This window comes from Solanum stenotomum, chromosome 5, assembly GCF_019186545.1.
Source record: "Solanum stenotomum isolate F172 chromosome 5, ASM1918654v1, whole genome shotgun sequence".
Taxonomy (NCBI): domain Eukaryota; kingdom Viridiplantae; phylum Streptophyta; class Magnoliopsida; order Solanales; family Solanaceae; genus Solanum; species Solanum stenotomum.
This window is the reverse complement of record NC_064286.1, coordinates 13,187,259-13,207,875: the sequence shown is the minus strand read 5'-3', so window position 1 is coordinate 13,207,875 and position 20,617 is coordinate 13,187,259. Positions and strand designations below refer to the sequence as shown.

Here is a 20,617-nt window from a genome sequence, read left to right as displayed (position 1 = left end):
AATTTTATGTCAATTTATGGAATATGAGAAGAAAGGAAAAAGTTTTGTAGCTGATTTGAAATTATGATGTTTAATTAGTATGAATATATATGATATAGAATTATGGGAATGTATAATCTAAGATGTGTATTTTGGAGTTTTTAATATAGCACACGAATTAAAAAAAAATAAAAATGAAGAATCACAAAAATGTGATATGATTTAGACATATGAGAATTAAAGATATAAGATATGTGTTTTGGACTTTTTAATATAGCACATTATTTTTTTTAAAAAAAGAAGAAAAGTCACTAAAATGAGAAAAAAGATAAATGAGTTTTTTATTATCATAAAAATGTGACACATCACTTTGTCTATATCTAACTTTAATATATATTAGATATATATAGATATAGATTTATGTTTGTGAATTTTTAATTAAATATTTTTGTGAATATTTTGAATCAAATAAATAGGAGAAGACAAAAAAACAATTATTTTTGAAAAAAAACGGATGACAATAAAGGTAAATGGAAGGTTATTAGGAAGACATTAATAGTGGAGTAATAATGGGAAGAGAGAAAGTGTAGTGCAGCTATTTTTCTAAATTAAATGCAAAAAATATTTAAAATTTTGCAAAAAAAAAAAAAAAGACAAATAGGAATGCTGGCCAAAGAAATATGCCACATCATCTTATTCACATCTAGATTTATATAGATATATAGATTCAATAAGATACATACCATTTGTATTATGTATGCAAAGACCTTGTATAAGAAAAAACACTTGAAATTGATGGATAAAATGTTTATATTAATTTTTGAAAAGATAAATATAGAGAATGATAAATAAAAAATATGTCATTTTCTTTGAATAGATTTATTATCTGAGGATTCATATCTAAAGTGATGAAAAAGTTAGAGTAAAACGAACGATCAATAATAAAATGTATTAAGACTTAAAATTAAATCTTTTTTATTGTAGAATTAAAACACTATTTAATTCGTAGTTGGATAAAATATTCTTGACAATTCAATGTATTCACTTGAAAACAAAATCGAATGAATGATCATGAATAAGCTTATTGATGTAGTTTAAGCGCGGGTGATTTACGTGTAGGAGTATAAAATATAATATATATGAGTTTTTTTTGTATTATTATAAAACTTTGGTACGATATACGATATTTCAGTATTATATTTATTATAAATACCAATATCATATTAAATACCAGATTAATTTAAAATGCATACCAAATACCATAATATCCCTAGTGCGATATAGAAAATTTTGATTTCAATCAATATGATATTGGATATATATACCGTATCAGGTCATGCCCTAGAATCCAACATTTTATAGCGGGAAAACAATTCCCGAATCTCAACCCGCCAACTATAAAACCCTCACAATTCATTCTGTTCTTTCATTCTCTTTTGACATAGAAAACACAAGCAGAGCTATCGAAAAATTGTTGAAAAGGAAGCAAAAAGGTACGAATTTAGTATTTGCCCCAAAACCCAATTTCAGAAAATCGAATTAACTGAAATTATTGCTAATTTTTCATTACAGTATGTCTAGTTCTGGGGAAGATTTTTCTCAATTTGGTATTTCTGTTGAGGAGAAAGACAAGCTTGTAGCAGAGGTGATTCGGTATGTATTATTCAAGAGTGAACAGAGTTCAGGCTGCCCAATAAAGAGGGAGGAGCTAACCCAGTTGATCACTGGCAAGAATTATCGTCAAAGAAATCTCCCTGCTTTTGTTATAAATGAGGCAAAATTGAAACTTTCCTCCATTTTTGGCTTTGAAATGAGGGAACTTCAACGCTCTCGCTCTTCTGCTCCTCAAAACCCACGTTCATCTCAGCAAGGTTTTCTTTAAACTATTCTTCTTATTTTATTGAACGTTCTTTTATTTCAAAATTTTAGTTGGATTAAAACTCCCAATAATGTGTACTCTATGTAGCATGGGCCGTTTCTTGTTATCTTTTTGGCGGATTAGAAAGAGCTTGTTGTTTATTCGCCTCCCCAGATATTTAGGGAAAAGGCCTTCCTCAAGTATAGTCCGCAGTAGCACCCAACGTTGTGGCCTAGTGGTCCATGAAGTGATTGAGAGGCCTGAGTTCTTAGGTTCAAATCCTAGCAGAAACAAAAAAAACACTAGGTGATTCTTCCTATATGTCCTAGCTTTGATGGATAGAGTTATTTAGGCCACTGTTACTGGTGGGGTATCCCGTAAAATTAGTCGCTGGCCCCGACACCACAGTCATAAAAAAATGGATACAACCTGCAGTACACAATTTTTCTCCCATATTTTTCTTTTCTATTTTTAGTTTTGGAGTAGATAGAGAAGATTTGATGCATTCCTGAGCTTCTACTGGATGTCATAGGACTTAGGAGGGCATTCAGACTTCAAGAAGAAAAAAGTAGAGCCTCTTCTTGACTTGCAAAACATTAGCCAGGTAAAGGAGGATGGGTTGCACTAAGTTAATGGACAATGTAAAAATAGAAAAGAAAAATATTAGGTTACTCAAAATGCACCCATCTAGGAAGGGATACATTCCATCCATTTGTTGTGTGAAATGAGGGTTTTAAAATGGCAGAACAGATCCCGTGAATTCATATAGAACGTCAACTTGTTTAGGATTAGGGTTTAGTTGATTGTTGATTGTACTGAGTAACTAAAATCTTGCAGTGTTGAATATTTCTTTAGGTTAGTTAATTTATTTATCCAAAAAAAGAAAAAATAAATAATCTGTAGGCATACCATTCAAAACTCCTCTTGCATTCTATCTGAATATCTTTTTGAGTAATTTTAGTTTTCATACAAGTTTTTGAAAAACTCAATAAATACAAATCATCAAAAATTTAGACATGTTTCTTAGAAGTAGCAAACCAAGAAGGTCTGCAAGGCTGATCTTGAGATTGCTACCTTGATTTTAGCAACACCGTTTCCACTAAGATCTTTTGTAAACATTTTTAAAAGTTTCCTCAAGCGTAAATCTTTCAAAGATAGTTTATTGCCTTTGCCAGCAGTGCATATACTCCAAGATGAGAATACTTCAAACTAACTCAACTTTTTGGTTAGATACTGGGAATCTAAGGCAGCATGAAAAATCCAGCTATTGACAAAAAATTGAGGAGTAACATCAATGCAACAGCATACTCTTTAGGAGACAGATTATATACTGATGTAAAAGCAGCTTCTAGTGCTCTTTCTTCTTCTTCTCTTTTCTTTTATATGGTAGACCCTGCTCCTTAAACCCCACTTGGATAACCAGCATCTTTTCCAACTCCCCCCTTGATGAGGCCCCTGTCGTGGTTATAGAGAGTCCTTTTCACTAGACTATCCTCTTTTGTCAGCTTCTAGTGCTTACTTATGGAAACCTATGTGAGATTGTTTGCTAAGGGGTATCTCAGCATTCCTTGCATAAAACGGAATTAGAAATTTCCTCTCTGTTTAGGTATTCATGTTTTATATTGTCTGAAGCTTACGATCTAAATTTCGTCATGGCTACCCATTGGATTGAGTGAAAAATTTATTTCTGCACTTAGTATTTTGTAGCCATAAAAGTCCAGCTAAGTTGACAGAAACAACAATCACAGGGCAGCTAGCTTACCAGGTCCTCCCAATAATGTCCTGAGACAGCCTTTTTAAAACGAATTATCCACTTCCCACCATGGGAGTTAACAGCATCCTTCACAGACAAATATAATCAGTAAATTAACTCAGTAAGAGATATACATAGTTAAGGACTTTAACAAAATTGAAGACACAGAAAAACAATAGTTAGCAAGAGCACCAAAACTAACCTCCCATAAAGGACGAATACCCTCCTTGAAAAGATGCAAATAAGTTGGGCTGAGCAATGCTGATGGACGAGCCAAGTGGCAGTAGCAAACCCAAAAACCTTCAACCTCTGGATGATGAACACATAGTAGATTAAAAAGGCTGTCAAATTCACGTAAAGCCAAAGACCATAAATAAATTGACTTACAGTACTAAAATCAACAATTTTCTTTATATTGTCCTCGTACGATGTTTGTGTGCGAACCCCAAAGTGAGTATACCAGAAAACAAACTTGTTTTGATCACGATGATGAAGTTAAGTGAGTACCAAAAGCACAATTCATAAAAGAAAAAAGAAAACAAAAGATAAAAAGTAAACATGGCTAGAAAATAATACTGTGCTTATGGAACTACAAAGTCTAGCATTTTTTTTTAATAAAGAGTGGGAAAACAGAGCATGATTATACGCTGCAAGCATATCCTAGTCATCATATGTGCATGCTCCTAGACATATCTGCAATTCTAAAATCCTCCTGGCCTAACTGGCACAGTGAACATATATCTGCCTTATGTTTGTCACTGCTGATGGATTGTTAAGTGGTGTCTTGCTTGAAGACTTTTTCACTGGTGTCAGGCAGCTTGTCTGAGTGATACATTCTGGCTTCTTCTTGCCAAGGCTGAAGGATTTTGCATAGTATTCAGTTCCCCAGTGAAGAATATGTATGGGGCAGCATTAGGTATGAGATACACCAAGGGACGAAGAGCATGAGCAACACCATCCACATTAGCCTCATCATGATCAATTACTGACTGTTCTCTCCAACAACTTCTATATTAGTGTCTGAAACATGAAAATACTGGTGACTTCCACCCACCTTAATCTCACACTCACTATCCTGGGAAGCATCAGGTATGAGAGAAACAAGGGCTGGAGACTATGAGCTTCACTCTCCATAGTGGCCTCAGCATAATCAACTTCAGATTCTTCAATGGATTCTTCTTGTCCAATAACTTCCATAGCAGCAGCTGGTGCATCCACATTAGCCTCAGTATGATCAACATCATATTCTTCCATGGGATTTTCTCCAGCAACTTCCAGACCATGAGCTGCATTGTTGACACAATGCAGAATGATAAACTTCATATTCTTCCATGGGTTCTTCTTCTCCAGTGTCTTCCATGTTAGTTTTGGCAATATCTTTCAGACACTGCACCTCTTCATGGAAATCTATGTTTGTTTCTGGATTGGCACTCACAGGTTCTTCCATCAACTCTTGTTTTCTTGCAACGTCAGAGTTACATTCTGCAGCCTCATCCACTTGACATTCAAACATCTGATTAAAATTATCTTCTTCATCTCCATTTTCTGCCACAAAATCAGATGTATCACCACAATGGGGCTCATCCTGTTCATGTGGCTTCTTGGTCACATTACCATCTGAATTCCTCGTCATATCATCACCCAAGTTTCAGTTTTTGTTCTGAAAATCTTTTTCCTTTTTAGCCTCAGCATGATTGATTTCAGATACTTCCATCGTTTCCTCTTCAGATCTGTTGTTATTGTGACCAAGTGCTACTTCCTTTGAGCCCTCTTCTGCTATGTATCTAAAGCAACAACTACCAGGGCACTGCCACTGTCTTGTTGAAAACCATCTTCCATGTCTACTTCATGTTGTTGACCTGATACAGTATCTGATTCATTCTTGATGTTCAAACTCTCAGATGATTTTAAATCAAAACCATTTTTGTCTAATTCTTCAGTCTTGTGAACAGAATACTGCTCAGAGTCCACCTCTAAACTTTCATAAGTTTCTTCAAAAAGCACATCAAATGTGATGGTTCCTGACTCTTCATTCTCTTGTGTGCTTGATTCCTGGATAGGTTTCCAGCTAACCTCACTGATTGATGAGTGCTATAGACTTTCCTAACTGAACTCTTTGCCTTCACTTCCTTTCTTTGGCTAGTGAGAACAGTTGCTGGTGTCTTTGGAACATCTTTCTTTTCTTCTTCAATCCACCCCGGTTTTCTCTTTTGGTTCACACTCCTTCATTTCTGTTTCCATCTAAGTGCGAAGTGAAGTTATTACACCCCTCCTTCTGGTAGTTGGTAATGCAGGAGTCTCGTGCATATCATTTGCGCCTTCATCAAAGTCTCTGACCAATGCTCCTCTTGTTCTGCAGCGATTCCTTGTCAAGGTCACCAAAGTTTCCAAGTCATGTTATGTTGTATAGTTTGGGAACCAGTCTGAGGTACACTTGTTACTGCTTCTGACTCCCAGGAGACTCCATGGATGGGTTTGCTATATCAGATTCACATGTTTTCAAGACCTCGTTAATCCCATCACCAAACTCAAGAGATTGAAGAGAATCGGCCTTGGTGACATTGGTGATGCTAGCTAAGATTTTGTTCTTCTCAGTTTATCAAAGGCGCGCTGTAAGTGCACTTAAGCCCTGAAGTGAGGCTCAAAACATGTTGAGCGCTTCACCTCGCTTTAGGTGCGCTTCAATGTCGTCATCAAGGGTCTAAGGCAAACGTTTCTTTTCCAATGAGCCTCTTATGAAGAAGTGACACTAAATAATAGATATTTCACTTTATCATAAATTTTTTTCAATTTCTTTGGTCATATATTTGTCATTCATGTTTATAATTATTAGTCTTGGACTAAAAATATATATTTATATTCTTTTCTCCCTTTGTGCTTTTTTTAATTAAAGCCCACACTTTATTTGTGCTTTGGGCTTAAAGCCTCCACGGACCTTAGAGCTTTTTGCACTTTTTTCCTTTGATAAGACTGGTTCTTCCTGCAGAGAGCTTTCAATTCTCTCCTTGAGAGGCTGTGGAAATGCATCTGTGTGTTTGAATGAAACAGGGAAATCAATCTGCGAATGTTGGGGGGTGGGGGATGAGGTTTTTATGAGCGACACTTGGATTTTCCATCTGATTATCCCTAGATACATAGTACAAAGTGTGGATATTTGCTACTTGTAATAAGTAATCTTCAAAAACAAACTAAAGTTGGAACTGTGATGTATATTGTATAAGATAGGTATTAGTTAGTAGTATTCATGATTGAGGCTTGCAAAATGGAATTCTTCATTTTAAGCTGCAAACTATTTGTGTTGTTAATCTATTCGGAACCATAGGCTGTGTATTTTGTTGTTGAATTGTGTATTTTCAACATGGACTTTTTCATGATGGACAGTGACAGCTGATGCAAAGTCATATATTCTCAGAAGTCAGCTACCGGCAGATGTATACAAGGCATTTGTGGAGGATGAAAATAAATCACACGTCACTGCTCTTACTTTTGTCGTTACTAGCATTGTTCGTCTTGCTGGAGGCAAAATTAATGAAGGTATATTTGCAATTTCGTTTTTGCTTGAACATATTTTTCAATTCCTATTTATTCCATGTCTTTTACTTCCTAATATCTAATGAGAGGAATGAAGCTTACATTTGCTGCTATCAATGTGTTGAAGAAAATCTTTGGCATCAATTGAGACGACTGGGATTGTCTGAAACTGATGAAAGTCATCCTGTTCATGGAAACCTCAAACTAGCATTGGAAGCAATTGTTCAACAAAGGTTAGAACCGACAAAACAGAGGATTCCATGTCCATGTCATATAGTTCTGCTTTCTGGTGTTCTGATTTTTGCACATCCACAGATACTTGCACAAAGAGAAAGTTAATGGTCCAGAAGGTAATGCAACGTTTTATGAACTTGCTGAGAGGTCACTAGATGGGCCAATTAATGATGGAATGAAAGAGCATATATCAAAGGTATCATTCAGACTTTTGTTGCATCTAATGGTTTTAGTATACAATTATCTCCTATTTTAGTCTGCTGCAAGGGTACTTCTAGCTGAAGAGAGTTGCATTCACCTGGATTATGAACTGAACCGTCAATTGAATCACTGTAGTAATAAGCTTTTGCTGCGTCCCTATGGTCGCTGGAGTAGATTTGTGTGGATATCATTTATTTGTTGCAAGAAATGTATCCACTAGATTTCCAACGTACCACAATTTGTGCATCAATAAAATATATGATTTGTTTCTCCCTATTTGGGAAGCTGGGTGATAACTCTAGCAACCAATCCTACAAATAGAAAGTGTGTCTAATTTACATTAATACTTGATGCTTGTTGCAATTTGACAAACTTTCCATTTGGTCGACTCCAAATACCAATTAACCTTGAACTATCCCTTTGCAGATTGTGAACAAAGATATTACTTCGGTGAATGCTGACTAGTTTGTTTACTGCTGTCTGGGATTCTTCACAAGTGTTTGTGGCCATAGTTCCTAACTGTACGATATTGGGTTTTGAAGCTGTGAAATTGGTATGATGTTTTAGATTCGCCAGAGCTGCTACTTTCGTTCTTCGTCTATTTTTGTGAAATACAGCCGTTCATGTATTTATGTAGCTGAATTGATATTATTTATATGATTGTCCTTTGTCTGGCATACTAATCAACATATATATATATATATAGAAGCATTAATAGAGCCCCCTCATCTAGTCAAAATCTTTAATTGGTTGTCCTCCGGATAATATTTGACAGATGTATCATCATTTGGTTAATCGTGCGTGAACAAATAACACTAGCAATCCAGATCACTGTCCTTGTCCAGATTTAACTAAGTTGTTTATTTTGGAGATGTGCGTTAACAATTCCAATAAAACCTGTAACAGAAATGACTGCTAACAAGCACAGGGAAACTTGAAAACTAATTCTGAAAGCATTACTAAAGTGTTTGTAGACAACTTCAAGTAGAGTCAAAGCTAACAGAGGTCACACATACAAGGATGTGAAGATTGGATGTTTGGGATTGAGAAGAATAAAAGTCCTGAGCCAGATTTCAAATCTGCTTGATTGAGAAGAATGAAAGAGTCGTTGATTTTTTCAGGAATGGTGAACTGCTCTTAACAAATCACTTCTACTAATATTTCTCTCATTCCAAAAGTTTATTGTCCAAGAAAATGCTAGTCAATATAGACAAATATCATGTTGCAATGTAGTCGTCGTTTGGTAGGTTGTATTAGGAATAATGCTCAAGTAGACTGAAGGAGGCTGTTGCTCATATAGTAGCAGATAATCATGCAATCTTTAAACTAGGAAGATCTATGATTCATAATCTGCTTATATGCCATGATTTGCTCAAACAATATGATAGAAAGACAACTCCTAGATGCCTCGTGAAAGTTGATGTCAAAAAGGCCTATAATATGTTAAGTTGGAAATTTCTTGAAGAATCAGCCAATGAGGAACATTTGGTCCTGTTGTTTTTAAATATCTCGTGTGAACCCCTTTGTATTAGCAATGACCTAGTGTGGGTTGAGCTAAATTAGGCATTATGCATTTACTTCATCACGCCATTTCCGACATCAGGGAGAAATATGGAAATTATGACTATCAAATCACACTAGAAGCAATGAAATGGTAATAATGTGCATAACTGCATATACAGCCAAATAGTTAGACCGGTGCAATTGATGAGACACAAAACACCTTATTGCCGAATTTGGCAATCTTGAAAGGACTGGCCATATTTAGCTCAAAAAAAGCTAAAACAATTAAATCGATCAGTTAGTAACACAGTAACTACAAGAAGATAAAATGACAATCAACTAATAAAGTCATAAAGATGAGGAATCACAACAATTAAACTGAAAATACATCAAAAAGCAACATTCAGAACATTATAATTATCAAAGACCAAATTTGATAAAACATCTTTCACTTACACTACCTTGAAACACCCACAAACTTTGGTGAAATACCCTACCTTCTGATCACATTCTTCATTATTGTATCGATAAATTTTGTAGTCCAGCTGCTCATTAGGTCCATAAGCCTCCATTCCTCCCAAGAACCCATCCGAATTGACACTGTTCCCTTTGAGCAAAATAAGTTATTCCTTGTAATTTTAAACATAAAACAAGTAAGAGATCCCTCGAATACCATGATCCATATTTCGTCCACTATTTGGATCATAAGAAACCAGATTAGTCCTCCTAGTTGAAAACAAAACGTCATTGTTGTTCCTAAATCGAACAACTTTCTCTATACCTGCAACCAAATTTATACCGTACAATCTACTCCAAGATTCCAAAACACCATACTACTTCATCACCCATACTTCACATGAAGCGCCATCTATCTCCCTCCCGTAATTAACAACAACAAGTGATTCCTCAAACAACATAATCGATAAATTTGTTGGAGTTACGCCATCTAAAGCATCCAGAAGCATAATCTCCCCAAACACCTCATCCGCTATACTAAAAGACAACTAAACTCCGAATTCCACAAACTTTCGAAACCACATCATACGCAGTCCAATGTACAACTCCATTAACAAATGCCCCAACCACATAACCTTCACCATGCAATCCTTAATCTCAACTCCTACCACTCTCCTCCAAACCCCACTATTAATCGAATAAATTTTAATCTCATGAGGACCATTATACCCAAACAAATAATTTATATGATACACAAGTCTAACCAACTTATAGTCATCAGTCTCAGACAAATCAACACAAACATATGAGGTGACTGAGGCTTAATTGAAGGCATATGTATACTTATAAAATTATGAATAGAAGGGTTCCACAGAACAAGATTTCGTAACTCACCAAGCAACTCATCATACAAACACACGATGCCACTGCAGCTGCCAATAATTTTGAAATACCCTTTTTTGCATTTGAAAGGGAAATTCAGTTTCGATGTAAAATCTAGGGAAAAGGGTTGATTCTTAGATTCTTGAAACAATGAATAGTGCTCTCTTTTGCGAGTTTTGACGTAACGCCTAACAAGAAAGGTGTTGGAATGTGGGATTTGGGCGAGGTGAGCGGAGATGAAAGAAAAATTGGTGATGAGTGAATGCTACAATTTGCAGACAATTGTGAATCGAATTAAGGATTTAACAAGTAGTTTCAGTAGAATTTCTTTCAAAAGTTCGGAACCAAAGTAGGTAGAGTAAGAATAATTCATTGATCAATTTTGAGAGAAAGAGGGAGAGACAGGAAGAACCCTAGTTGTGGAAGACATTTTTTGTAAAATTTGCTTTAAATATAGAGATGTCAACGGGCCAGGGCAGATATAACTTTTGAGGGGCGGGGCGGGATGAGGCGGGGTAGGACAAGTTTAGATATTTTTTAATCAAAATCATGCGGTGCAGGGTGGGTTGCGGTTTTGGGATAAATGCTAAAATCGCTAAGCTATTTATTTCACTTATCTTCTTGCTTTCTTTTCCTATAAGTGAAAGAAATGGATTAGCGATTTTAGCATTTATTCCAAACCCGCAACCCGCCCTGTACCGCATGATTTTTATTAAAAAATATCTAAACTTATCCTGCCCAGCCTCGTCCCGCCCCGCCCCTCAAAAGCTATATTCACCCAAGCCCGTAGACATCCCTATATTTAAAGCAAATTTTATCAAAATTGTCTGCCACAACTAGGGTTCTTCCTGTCTCTCCCTCTTTCTCTCAAATTGATCAATGACTAATTCTGACTCTGCCTACTTTGGTTCCGAACTTTTGAGAGAAATCCTACTGAAACTACCTGTTAAATCCTTAATTCGATTCACAGTTGTCTGCAAATCATCGCATTCACTCATCACCATTTTTTCTTTCATCTCCGTTTACCTCGCCCAAACCCCACATTCCAACACCTTTCTTGTTAGGTATTACGTTAGAACTCGCAAAAGAGAGCACTATTCATTATTTCAAGAATCTAAGAATCGACATTTTTCCTTGGATTTTACATCGGAACAGAATTTCCCTTTCAAATGCCAACAAGGGTATTTCAAAATTGTTGGCAGTTGCAATGGCATCATGTGTTTGTATGATTGTTTTCTTGGTGAGTTGCGGAGTCTTGTTCTTTGGAACCCTTCTATTCATAAGTTTATACGTATACCTATACCTTCAATTAAGCCTTAGTCACCTCATATGTTTATTCTTGGATTTGGTGCTGATTTGCTTGAGACTGATGACTATAAGTTGGTTAGACTTGTGTATCATACGAATATTGTGTTCGGGTATAATGGTCCTCCTAAGATTGAAATTTATTCGATTATTAGTGGGGTTTGGAGGAGGGTGGTAGGAGTTGAGATTAAGCATTGCATGGTGGAGGTTATGTGGTCTCAAGCTTTTGTTAATGGAGTTATACATTGGATTGCGTATGATGTGGTTCCGAATGATTGTGAAATTTGGAGTTTAGTTATGTCTTTTAGTATAGAGGATGAGGTGTTTAGGGAGATTATGTTGCCGGATGCTTTAGCTGGTGTAACTCCAACAAATTTATCAATTATGTTGTTTGAGGAATCACTTGTTGTTGTTAATTATGGGAGAGAGATAGATGGCGCTTCATGTGAAGTATGGGTGATGAAGCAGTATGGAGTTTTGAAATCTTGGAGTAGATTGTACCGTATAAATTTGGTTGTAGGTATGGAGAAAGTTGGTTGGATTTAGGAACAACGGTGACATTTTGTTTTCAACTAGGAGGAATGATCTAGTTTCTTATGATCCAAATAGTGGATGAAATATGGATCTTAGGGATCTCTCACTTGTTTTATGTTTAGAATTACAGTGAATCACTTATTTTGCTCAAAGGGAACAATGCCAATTCGGGTGGGTTCTTGGGAGGAATGGAGGCTTATGGACTTAATGAGTAGCTGGACTACAGAATTTATCGATACAATAATGAAGAATGTGATCAGGAGATAGGGTATTTCACCAAAGTTTGTGGCTGTTTTAAGGTAGTGGAAGTGAAAGATGTTTTTATCAAATTTGGTATTTGATAATCATAATGTTCTGAATGTTGAACTTTTGTTTTCCATTTACTTGCATTACATTAGTTGTTACTGTATTCCTGATGCCTTTTGATGCTTATCTTTATGACTTTATTAGTTGATTGTCATATTATCTTCGTGTAGTTACTGTGATGTTACTACCTTATCGATTTCATTGTTTTTGCTTTTTTGAGCTAAATTTGTCCAGTCCTTTCAATGTTGCCAAATCCGGCAATAAGGTGTTTTGTGTATTAGTGATATCTCTTGATTGATATTCCATAACTTAGTATCTCATTAGTGGTTTAGTTTCTATTATAATTAGGTGAAGATCACAATCCTTTAGTAGTTAAATCTTTCCTTATTTGTAGTTTGCTCTCTTGTATAAGTACACATACATATTAATAAAATAATACACTTCTCTCCAACAGTAAAGCTCATATTGTGTCTCATCAATTGCACTGGTCTAACTATTTCGTTGAATATGCAGTTATGCACATTATTACCATTTCATTGCTTCTAGTGTGATTTGATAGTGATAATTTCCCTATTTCCCCCTAATGTCGAAAATGGCATGATGAAGTTAATGTCTAATTTAGCTCAACCCACACTAGTTGGTTTTTTAGCTAGCCAAGTGCATATTCTTCACTTTGTAAACCAAGTACTAAGCTAGTAATGGACCCTGCACAATAGAGAAAGAGAGAGAGGCCTGTAAATATCAGTGCTGCAAAGGGCCAAAAGTCTTAAGGATCTATACTTAGTATGCATTTATGCGACCTTGTCTTCTATTTTTATCATTCCAGATTGTCTAAACAAAACCAGCGGGGATAATTCTCCTTGTCTTCTTGATACATTCGAGTATGGTGTCACCCATTGAGCCCCTAATATATTGAAAAAATAGGTACATATTAAAAAAAAACTAGTAAATTACATCCTCTCATTGAACTTGGCTGACCTCAAGAAGATTGCTTTTGATTTTGTTGTATCAAAACTTGTGTTCCATTTCTGTATCAAGATAAAATATTTTGTTGCATATTTTCAAGTATATATGTTACGAAGTCAGATTCTGCATTCCATAACATGATCTCATAGATCGAATTTCTTGTTGTTTTTGGAGAGATGATCATCACCTATGTTAGATAAAAAATTTCCAACCACAGCAGACCTAATTCTTTCCGCTTTTTAATAGTTGAAATGGTCTCAAGGGAGTCCTTAAGTGCTTCAATTTTTTTCACTTTCTCAACTTTTTGATAGTTGGACATTTTTGTGTAGCAACTTTGTTGTACAACAAAAATTTATGATTCCTCATTTCCTTTTTAGTTGTCATGTTGTGCTTTTCAAGATAAAATATTTTGTTATTTTTCAAGTATATATGTCACTCAAAGTCCGATTTCGAGTTCCATCACATGATTTTAGATGCTGCATTGATCCATGTAGTATCTTGTTTACTATCCCTAGACTGAGATCATAGATTGTATTCTTGCTATTTTCAAAGCGATGATCAACACCTATCTTAGACAAACACTTTTCAACCTCAGCGGACTTAATGCTTTCAGCTTTTTGATACTTGAAATGGTCTGAAGGGAGTCTTTAAGTGCTTTAATTTTTTTTCACTTTCTCAGTTTTTGGATAGTTGGACGATTTTGTGTGGCTTCCTTATTGTACAACGAAAATCGTTGTTGGCGGAGCTCTATAACTAGAACTCTACTATACTTGAACATTCACTTAGTCACTTCTTTGATTTCACAATTTTGGGAAAGCGCGATAACATATATCTCAATTTTGTTACAAGTACTCAATATAGTAGCTTCTTCGATATGATTCAAGCAACATAGTTCGAAAATTGCTTGAGGTCATTATGATTCAACTGGTATTGTATGAATGTTAAGTCCAATTAACATAATGATGCTACTCTTCTTTGTATATCGATCAGATGTTTTCAAAACGATCCAAACTCGTAAGACTTAATTCCTTTTCTGCCATTGATACCTCACATCTAGGGCTCAATGAATACAAATATATATACCAATGGATGTTGTATACTCAATCAAGTAATCAATATAAATTCTTGATTAAAATAAATACTCTTGGGTTTTCTTATTAGAGCTAAGAGCAACTTCACCAGGGCCTCTGCTATAAACGTCAGCCTTATTGCCAGATTTGGCAACCTTGAATGGACTAGCCATATTTAGTTCAAAAAACCAAAAACAATGAAATTGATCAGCTAGTAACATCACAGTAACTACAAAAATATAATATGACAATCAACTGATAAAGATAAGGAATAACAACAATTAAACTGAAAATACATAAAAAAGCAACAGAAGTACAGTAACAACTAATGTAATGCAAGTAAATGGAAAACAAAAGTTCAACATTCAGAACATTATAATTATCAAATACCAAATTTGATAAAACATCTTTCACTTCCACTACCTTAACAACCACAAACTTTGGTGAAATACCCTACATTTTGATTACATTCTTCATTATTGTATCAATAAATTATGTAGTCCAGCTACTCATTAAGTCCATAAACCTCCATTCCTCCTAAGAACCCACCCAAATTGACATTGTTCCCTTTGAGCAAAATAAGTGATTCCATGTAATTCTGAACATAAAACAAGTGAGGGATTGCTCGAATACAAAGATCTGTATTTCGCCCACTATTTAGATCATAAGAAACCAGATCATTCCTCCTAGTTGAAAACAAAATGTCACCGTTATTCCTAAATCCAACAACTTTCTCCATACCTGCAACCAAATTTATATAGTACAATCTACTCCTAGATTCCAAAACTTTATAATGCTTCATCACCCATACTTTAGATGAAGCGCCATCTATCTCCCTCCCATAATTAACAACAACAAGTGATTCCTCAAACAAAATAATCAATCAATTTGTTGGAGTTACACCAGTTAAAGCATCCGACAACATACTCTCCCTATACACCTCATCCGCTATACTAAAAGACATAACTAAACTCTGATTTCCACAACCATTCGAAACCACATCATACACAATCCAATGTACAACTCCATTAACAAAAACCTGAGACCACATAACCTCCACCATGCATTATTAATCTCAACTCCTACCACTCTCCTCCAAACCCACTATTAATCAAATAAATTTCAATCTCAGGAGGACCATTATACCCGAACACATTATTTATATAATACACTAGTCTAACCAACTTATAGTTATCAGTCTCAGGCAAATCAACACCAAATCCAAGAACAAACATATGAGGCAATTGAGGCTTAATCGAAGGCATAGGTATACTTATAAACTTATGAATAGAAGGGTTCCATAGAACAAGACTTCGCAACTTACCAAGAAAATCATCATACAAACACACGATGCCAGTGCAGTTGCCAACAAGTTTAAAATACCCTTGTTGGCATTTGAAAGGAAAATCCAGTTTTGGTGTAAAATCCAAGGAAAAGGGTCAATTCTTAGATTCTTTAAACAACGAATACTGCTCTTTTTGCGAGTTCTGACGTAATGCCTAACAAGAAAGGTGTTGGAATGTGGGGTTTGGGTGAGGTGAGCGGAGATGAAAGAAAAATTGGTGATGAGTGAATGACATGATTTGCAGACAACTGTGAATCGAATTAAAGATTTAACAGGTAGTTTTAGTAGGATTTCTCTTAAAAGTTTGGAAGCAAAGTAGGCCGAGTCAAAATCAGTCATTGATCAGTTTTGAGAGAAAGAGAGAGAAAAAGGAAGAACCCTAGTTGTGGAAGACAGTTTTTGTAAATTTTCCTTTAAATATAGGAACATCAACGGACCAGGGCAGGTATAACTTTTGAGGGGCAAGGCGGGACGAGGCGGGGCAAGACACGTTTAGATATTTTTTAATAAAAATCATGCGGTGTAGGGTGGGTTGCAGGTTTGGGATAGATGCTAAAATCGCTAAGCTATTTATTTCGCTTATCTTTTGTTTAGGACTTTTAGGCCAGAAAATCCAGCAATCATATACTTACTGGATTAACCTTTTATTTGTGTTTTATTAGCTTAATCCTATAACTTATATTTAAAGAATCAGTAATTATGTTTCTTTTGTCCTTGTGTTATGTTAAGTCAGAATCCATTGTTTAGCTATTCTTGGGATTGCTTCAAGCCTATATTCAAATATGGGTGAATTTATAGATTAATTATGTGGTAAGTTAAGGTTGGATGAGGATTATTATGATTTATGAACTAGGCCTCTCCATCATTATTTTATTACAAGTTCAATTTTCAATTATGACAAATGATTGGAAAACATCGTCTCCTCCTCATATGATCGTTGAACATCTAATATTTTCTAACTTTAATTCTTTGGTATTAATTGTTCTTTTGTAATTAGTGTTAGCCCCTAAATACTTGTAAATCAGTTTTAATAGTGAAAATTAATTCTTTCCTAAAAAGTATCTTTGTAAGAAAAGATAGAAAGAAGCACATATGTGAAATTCACCCAAGGAAAAGAAGGAAAGAAGATTAGCCAAAGAACAATTAATACCAAAGAATTAAGGAAAGAAGCACATATGTGAAATTTTTATTATTAAAACTAATTTACAAGTATTTAGGGGCTAACACTAATTACAAAAGGACAATTAATACCAAATAATTAAAGTTAGAAAATATTAGATGTTTAACGATCATCTGAGGAGGAGATGAAGTTTTACAATCATTTGCCATAATTGAAAATTGAACTTGTAATAAAATAATGATGGAGAGCTCTAGTTCATAAATCATAAATGTCATATATTAATCATCATCCAACCTTAACTTACCACATAATTACTCTATAAACTCACCCATATTTGAAAATAGACTTGAAGTAATCCCCAAGAATAGCTAAGCAGTGGATTCTCACTTAACATAACACAAGGATAAAAGAAACATAATTACCGATTCTTTAAGAATAAGTTATAGGATTAAGCTAATAAAAAAATAAATAAAAGGTTAATCGGCAAGTATATGATTGCTGGATTTTTTGGCCTAAAGGTCCTAAACATAAGATAAGTGAAAGTAACAACTTAGCGATTTTAGCATTTATCCCAAACCCACAATCCGCCCTGCAACGCATGATTTTTATTAAAAAAATATCTAAATTTGTCCTGTCCCGCCTCATCCCGCCCTGCTCATCAAAAGCTAAATCCACCTCGGCCAGTCGAGTCGACATCCCTATATTTAAAGCAAATTTTACCGAAATTGTCTGCCACAACTAGGGTTCTTCCTGTCTTTCCCTCTTTCTCTCAAAATTTATCAATGACTGATTTTGACTTTGCCTACTTTGGTTCCGAACTTCTGAGAGAAATCCTATTGAAACTACGTGCTAAATCCTTAATTCGATTCACAGTTGTTTGCAAATCATAACATTCACTCATCACCAATTTTTCTTTCATCTCCGCTCACCTCGCCCAAACCCCACATTCCAACACCTTTCTTGTGAGGCGTTACATTAGAACTCGTAAAACAGAGCACTATTCGTTGTTTCAAGAATCTAAGAATCGACCCTTTTCCTTGGATTTACATTGGAACTGAATTTTCCTTTCGAATGCCAACAAGGGTATTTCAAAATTGTTGGCAATTGCAATGGCTTCGTGTGTTTGTTAGATGATTTTCTTGGTGAATTATGGAGTCTTGTTCTATGGAACCCTTCTATTCATAAGTTTATAAGTATACCTATGTCTTCAATTACTCACCTCATATGTTTGTTCTTGGATTTGGTGCTGATTTGCCTTAGACTGATGACTATAAGTTGGTTAGACTTGTGTGTCATATGAATATTGTGTTCGAGTATAATGGTCCTCCTGATATTGAAATATATTCGATTAATAGTGGGGTTTGGAGGAGAGTGATAGGAGTTGAGATTAAGCATTGCATGGTGGAGGTTATGTGGTCTCGGGCTTTTGTTAATGGAGTTGTACATTGGATTGTGTATGATGTGGTTTCGAATGGTTGTGGAATTCAGAGTTTAGTTATGTCTTTTAGTATAGCAGATGAGGTGTTTGGGGATATTATGTTGCCAGATGCTTTAGCTTGTGTATCGCCAACAAATTTATCGATTATGTTGTTTGTGGAATCACTTGTCGTTGTTAATTATGGGAGATAGATAGATGGCACTTCATGTGAAGTATGGGTGATGAAGTAGTATGGAGTTTTGGAATCTTGAAGTAGATTGTACTGTATAAATTTGGTTGCAGGTATGCAAAAAGTTGTTGGATTTAGGAACAACGGTGACGTTTTGTTTTCAACTAGGAGGAATGATCTGGTTTCTTATGATCCAAATAGTGGACGAAATACAGATCTTTGTATTTGAGGGATCTCTCACTTGTTTTATGTTTAGGATTACAGGGAATCACTTATTTTGCTCAAAGGGAACGTTGTCAATTCGGGTGGATTCTTGGGAGGAATGAAGATTTATGGACTTAATGAGTAGCTAGACTACATAATTTATCGATACATTAATGAATAATGTGATCAGAAGGTAGCGTATTTCACCAAAGTTCGTGGCTCTTTTATGGTAATGGATGTGAAAGATGTTTTTATCAAATTTGGTATCTAATAATTATAATGTTCTGAATGTTGAACTTTTGTTTTCCATTTACTTGCCTTACATTAGTTGTTATTGTATTCCTGTTGCTTTTTGATGTATTTTCAGTTTAATTGTTGTGATTCCTTATCTTTATCAGTTGATTTTTATATTATCTTCTTGTAGTTACTGTGATGTTACTATCTAATCGATTTCATTGTTTTTGGTTTTTTGAGCTAAATATGGCTAGTCCTTTCAAGGTTGCCAAATCTAGCAATAAGGTGTTTTGTGTCTCATCAGTTGCACTACTCTAACTATTTGGTTGAATATGCACTTATGCACATTATTACCATTTCATTGGTTCTAGTGTGATTTGATTGTCATAATTTCCATATTTCTCCCTGATGTCGAAAATGGCGTGATGAAGTAAATGCATAATGCCCAATTTAGCTCAACCCACACTAGTTGGTTTTTTAGCAAGCCAAGTGCACATTCTTCACTTTGTAAACCAAGTACTAAGCTAGTAATGGACCCTGTGCAATAGTGAAAGAGAGAGAGAGGGGGGTAAATATCAGTGTTGCAAAGGGCCAAAAGTCTTAAGGATCTATACTTGGTATGCATTGCTGCGACCTTGTCTTCCAAATGTCTTCTATTTTTATTATTTCAGATTGTCTAAACAAAACAAGCGGGGATAGTTCTCCTTATCTTCTTGATACATTCGAGTATGGTGTCACCCATTGAGCCCCTAATATATTGAAAAAATATGTCATATTAAAAAAAAAACTAGTAAAATTGCATCCTCTCTTTGAACTTGGCTGAACTCAAGAAGATTGGTCTTGATTTTGTTGTATTATAACTTGTGTTCCATTTCTGTATCAAGATAAAATAATTTGTTCCATTTTTGTATCAAAATAAAATATTTCACTTTCTCAGCTTTTTGATAGTTGGATATTTTTGTGTAGCAACTTTGTTGTACAACAAAAATTTATGATTCCCATTTCCTTTTTAGTTGTCATGTTGCAGTTTTCAAGATCAAATATTTTGTTGCATATTTTCAAGTATATATCTCACTCAAAGTCCGATTTCGAGTTCCATCACATGATTTCAGATGCAACATTGATCCATGTAGCAACTTGTTTACTATCGCTAGACTGAGATCATAGATCGTCTTCTTGCTTTTTTCGAAGCGATGATCATCACCTATCTTTGACAAACACTTTACAACCTCAGAAGACCTAATTCTTTTAGCTTTTTGATAGTTGAAATGGTCTCAAGGGAGTCTTTAAGTGCTTCAAATTTTTCACTTCCTCAGGTTTTTTATAGTTGGACAATTTTGTGTGGCTTCCTTATTGTACAACAAAAATCGTTGTTGGTGGAGCTCTGAAACTCTACTATACTTAGACATTTACTTAGTCACTTCTTTAATTCCGCAATTCTGGGAAAGCGCGATAACATATATCTCAATTTTGTTACAAGTACTCAATATAGTAGCTTGTTCGATATGATTCAAGCAACATAGTCCGAA

At 35.1% G+C, this 20,617-nt stretch overlaps 1 protein-coding gene, 1 long non-coding RNA gene and 5 pseudogenes across 3 annotated transcripts; 3 read left to right on the top strand and 4 right to left on the bottom strand.

Moving 5' to 3' along the window:
* The first annotated feature begins 1,322 nt into the window (after window positions 1-1,322).
* On the top strand, window positions 1,323-8,233 carry LOC125865847 (uncharacterized). Of its 2 annotated transcripts, none has more exons than XM_049546109.1 (6): window positions 1,323-1,472; window positions 1,552-1,850; window positions 6,978-7,124; window positions 7,249-7,354; window positions 7,437-7,551; window positions 7,983-8,233. In XM_049546109.1, exons 2-6 carry the CDS (start codon window positions 1,553-1,555, stop codon window positions 8,019-8,021), a joined length of 705 nt encoding a protein of 234 aa, XP_049402066.1. In that variant the 5' UTR covers window positions 1,323-1,472; window position 1,552; the 3' UTR covers window positions 8,022-8,233. The 2 variants fall into 2 exon arrangements, with proteins under 2 accessions (XP_049402066.1, XP_049402065.1); XM_049546108.1 differs by having other exon boundaries at window positions 6,972-7,124.
* On the bottom strand, window positions 3,571-4,086 carry LOC125865854 (uncharacterized). Its single transcript, XR_007446407.1, has 3 exons — window positions 3,978-4,086; window positions 3,793-3,897; window positions 3,571-3,677 (listed from the first exon to the last, which is right to left on the bottom strand). It is a non-coding gene; the product is annotated as an uncharacterized LOC125865854 (long non-coding RNA).
* LOC125865839 (uncharacterized) lies at window positions 4,329-6,962 on the bottom strand (annotated as a pseudogene).
* Window positions 8,234-9,511: 1,278 nt separating the features above from the next.
* On the bottom strand, window positions 9,512-10,770 carry LOC125863698 (F-box/kelch-repeat protein At3g23880-like; annotated as a pseudogene).
* Window positions 10,771-11,276: 506 nt separating this feature from the next.
* LOC125863697 (F-box/kelch-repeat protein At3g23880-like) lies at window positions 11,277-12,451 on the top strand (annotated as a pseudogene).
* Window positions 12,452-15,083: 2,632 nt separating this feature from the next.
* On the bottom strand, window positions 15,084-16,262 carry LOC125863696 (F-box/kelch-repeat protein At3g23880-like; annotated as a pseudogene).
* Window positions 16,263-17,825: 1,563 nt separating this feature from the next.
* LOC125863695 (F-box protein At3g07870-like) lies at window positions 17,826-18,999 on the top strand (annotated as a pseudogene).
* The last annotated feature ends 1,618 nt before the right edge of the window (window positions 19,000-20,617 follow it).

Excerpts from the sequence above, each read along its gene's own strand:
- LOC125865847 (XM_049546108.1), top strand. The coding sequence starts at position 1,553 with ATGTCTAGTTCTGGGGAAGATTTTTCTCAATTTGGTATTTCTGTTGAG. Across the intron at positions 7,355-7,436 it reads GAAGCAATTGTTCAACAAAG|ATACTTGCACAAAGAGAAAG; the intron begins GTTAGAACCGAC and ends GCACATCCACAG. Across the intron at positions 7,552-7,982 it reads TGAAAGAGCATATATCAAAG|ATTGTGAACAAAGATATTAC; the intron begins GTATCATTCAGA and ends ATCCCTTTGCAG.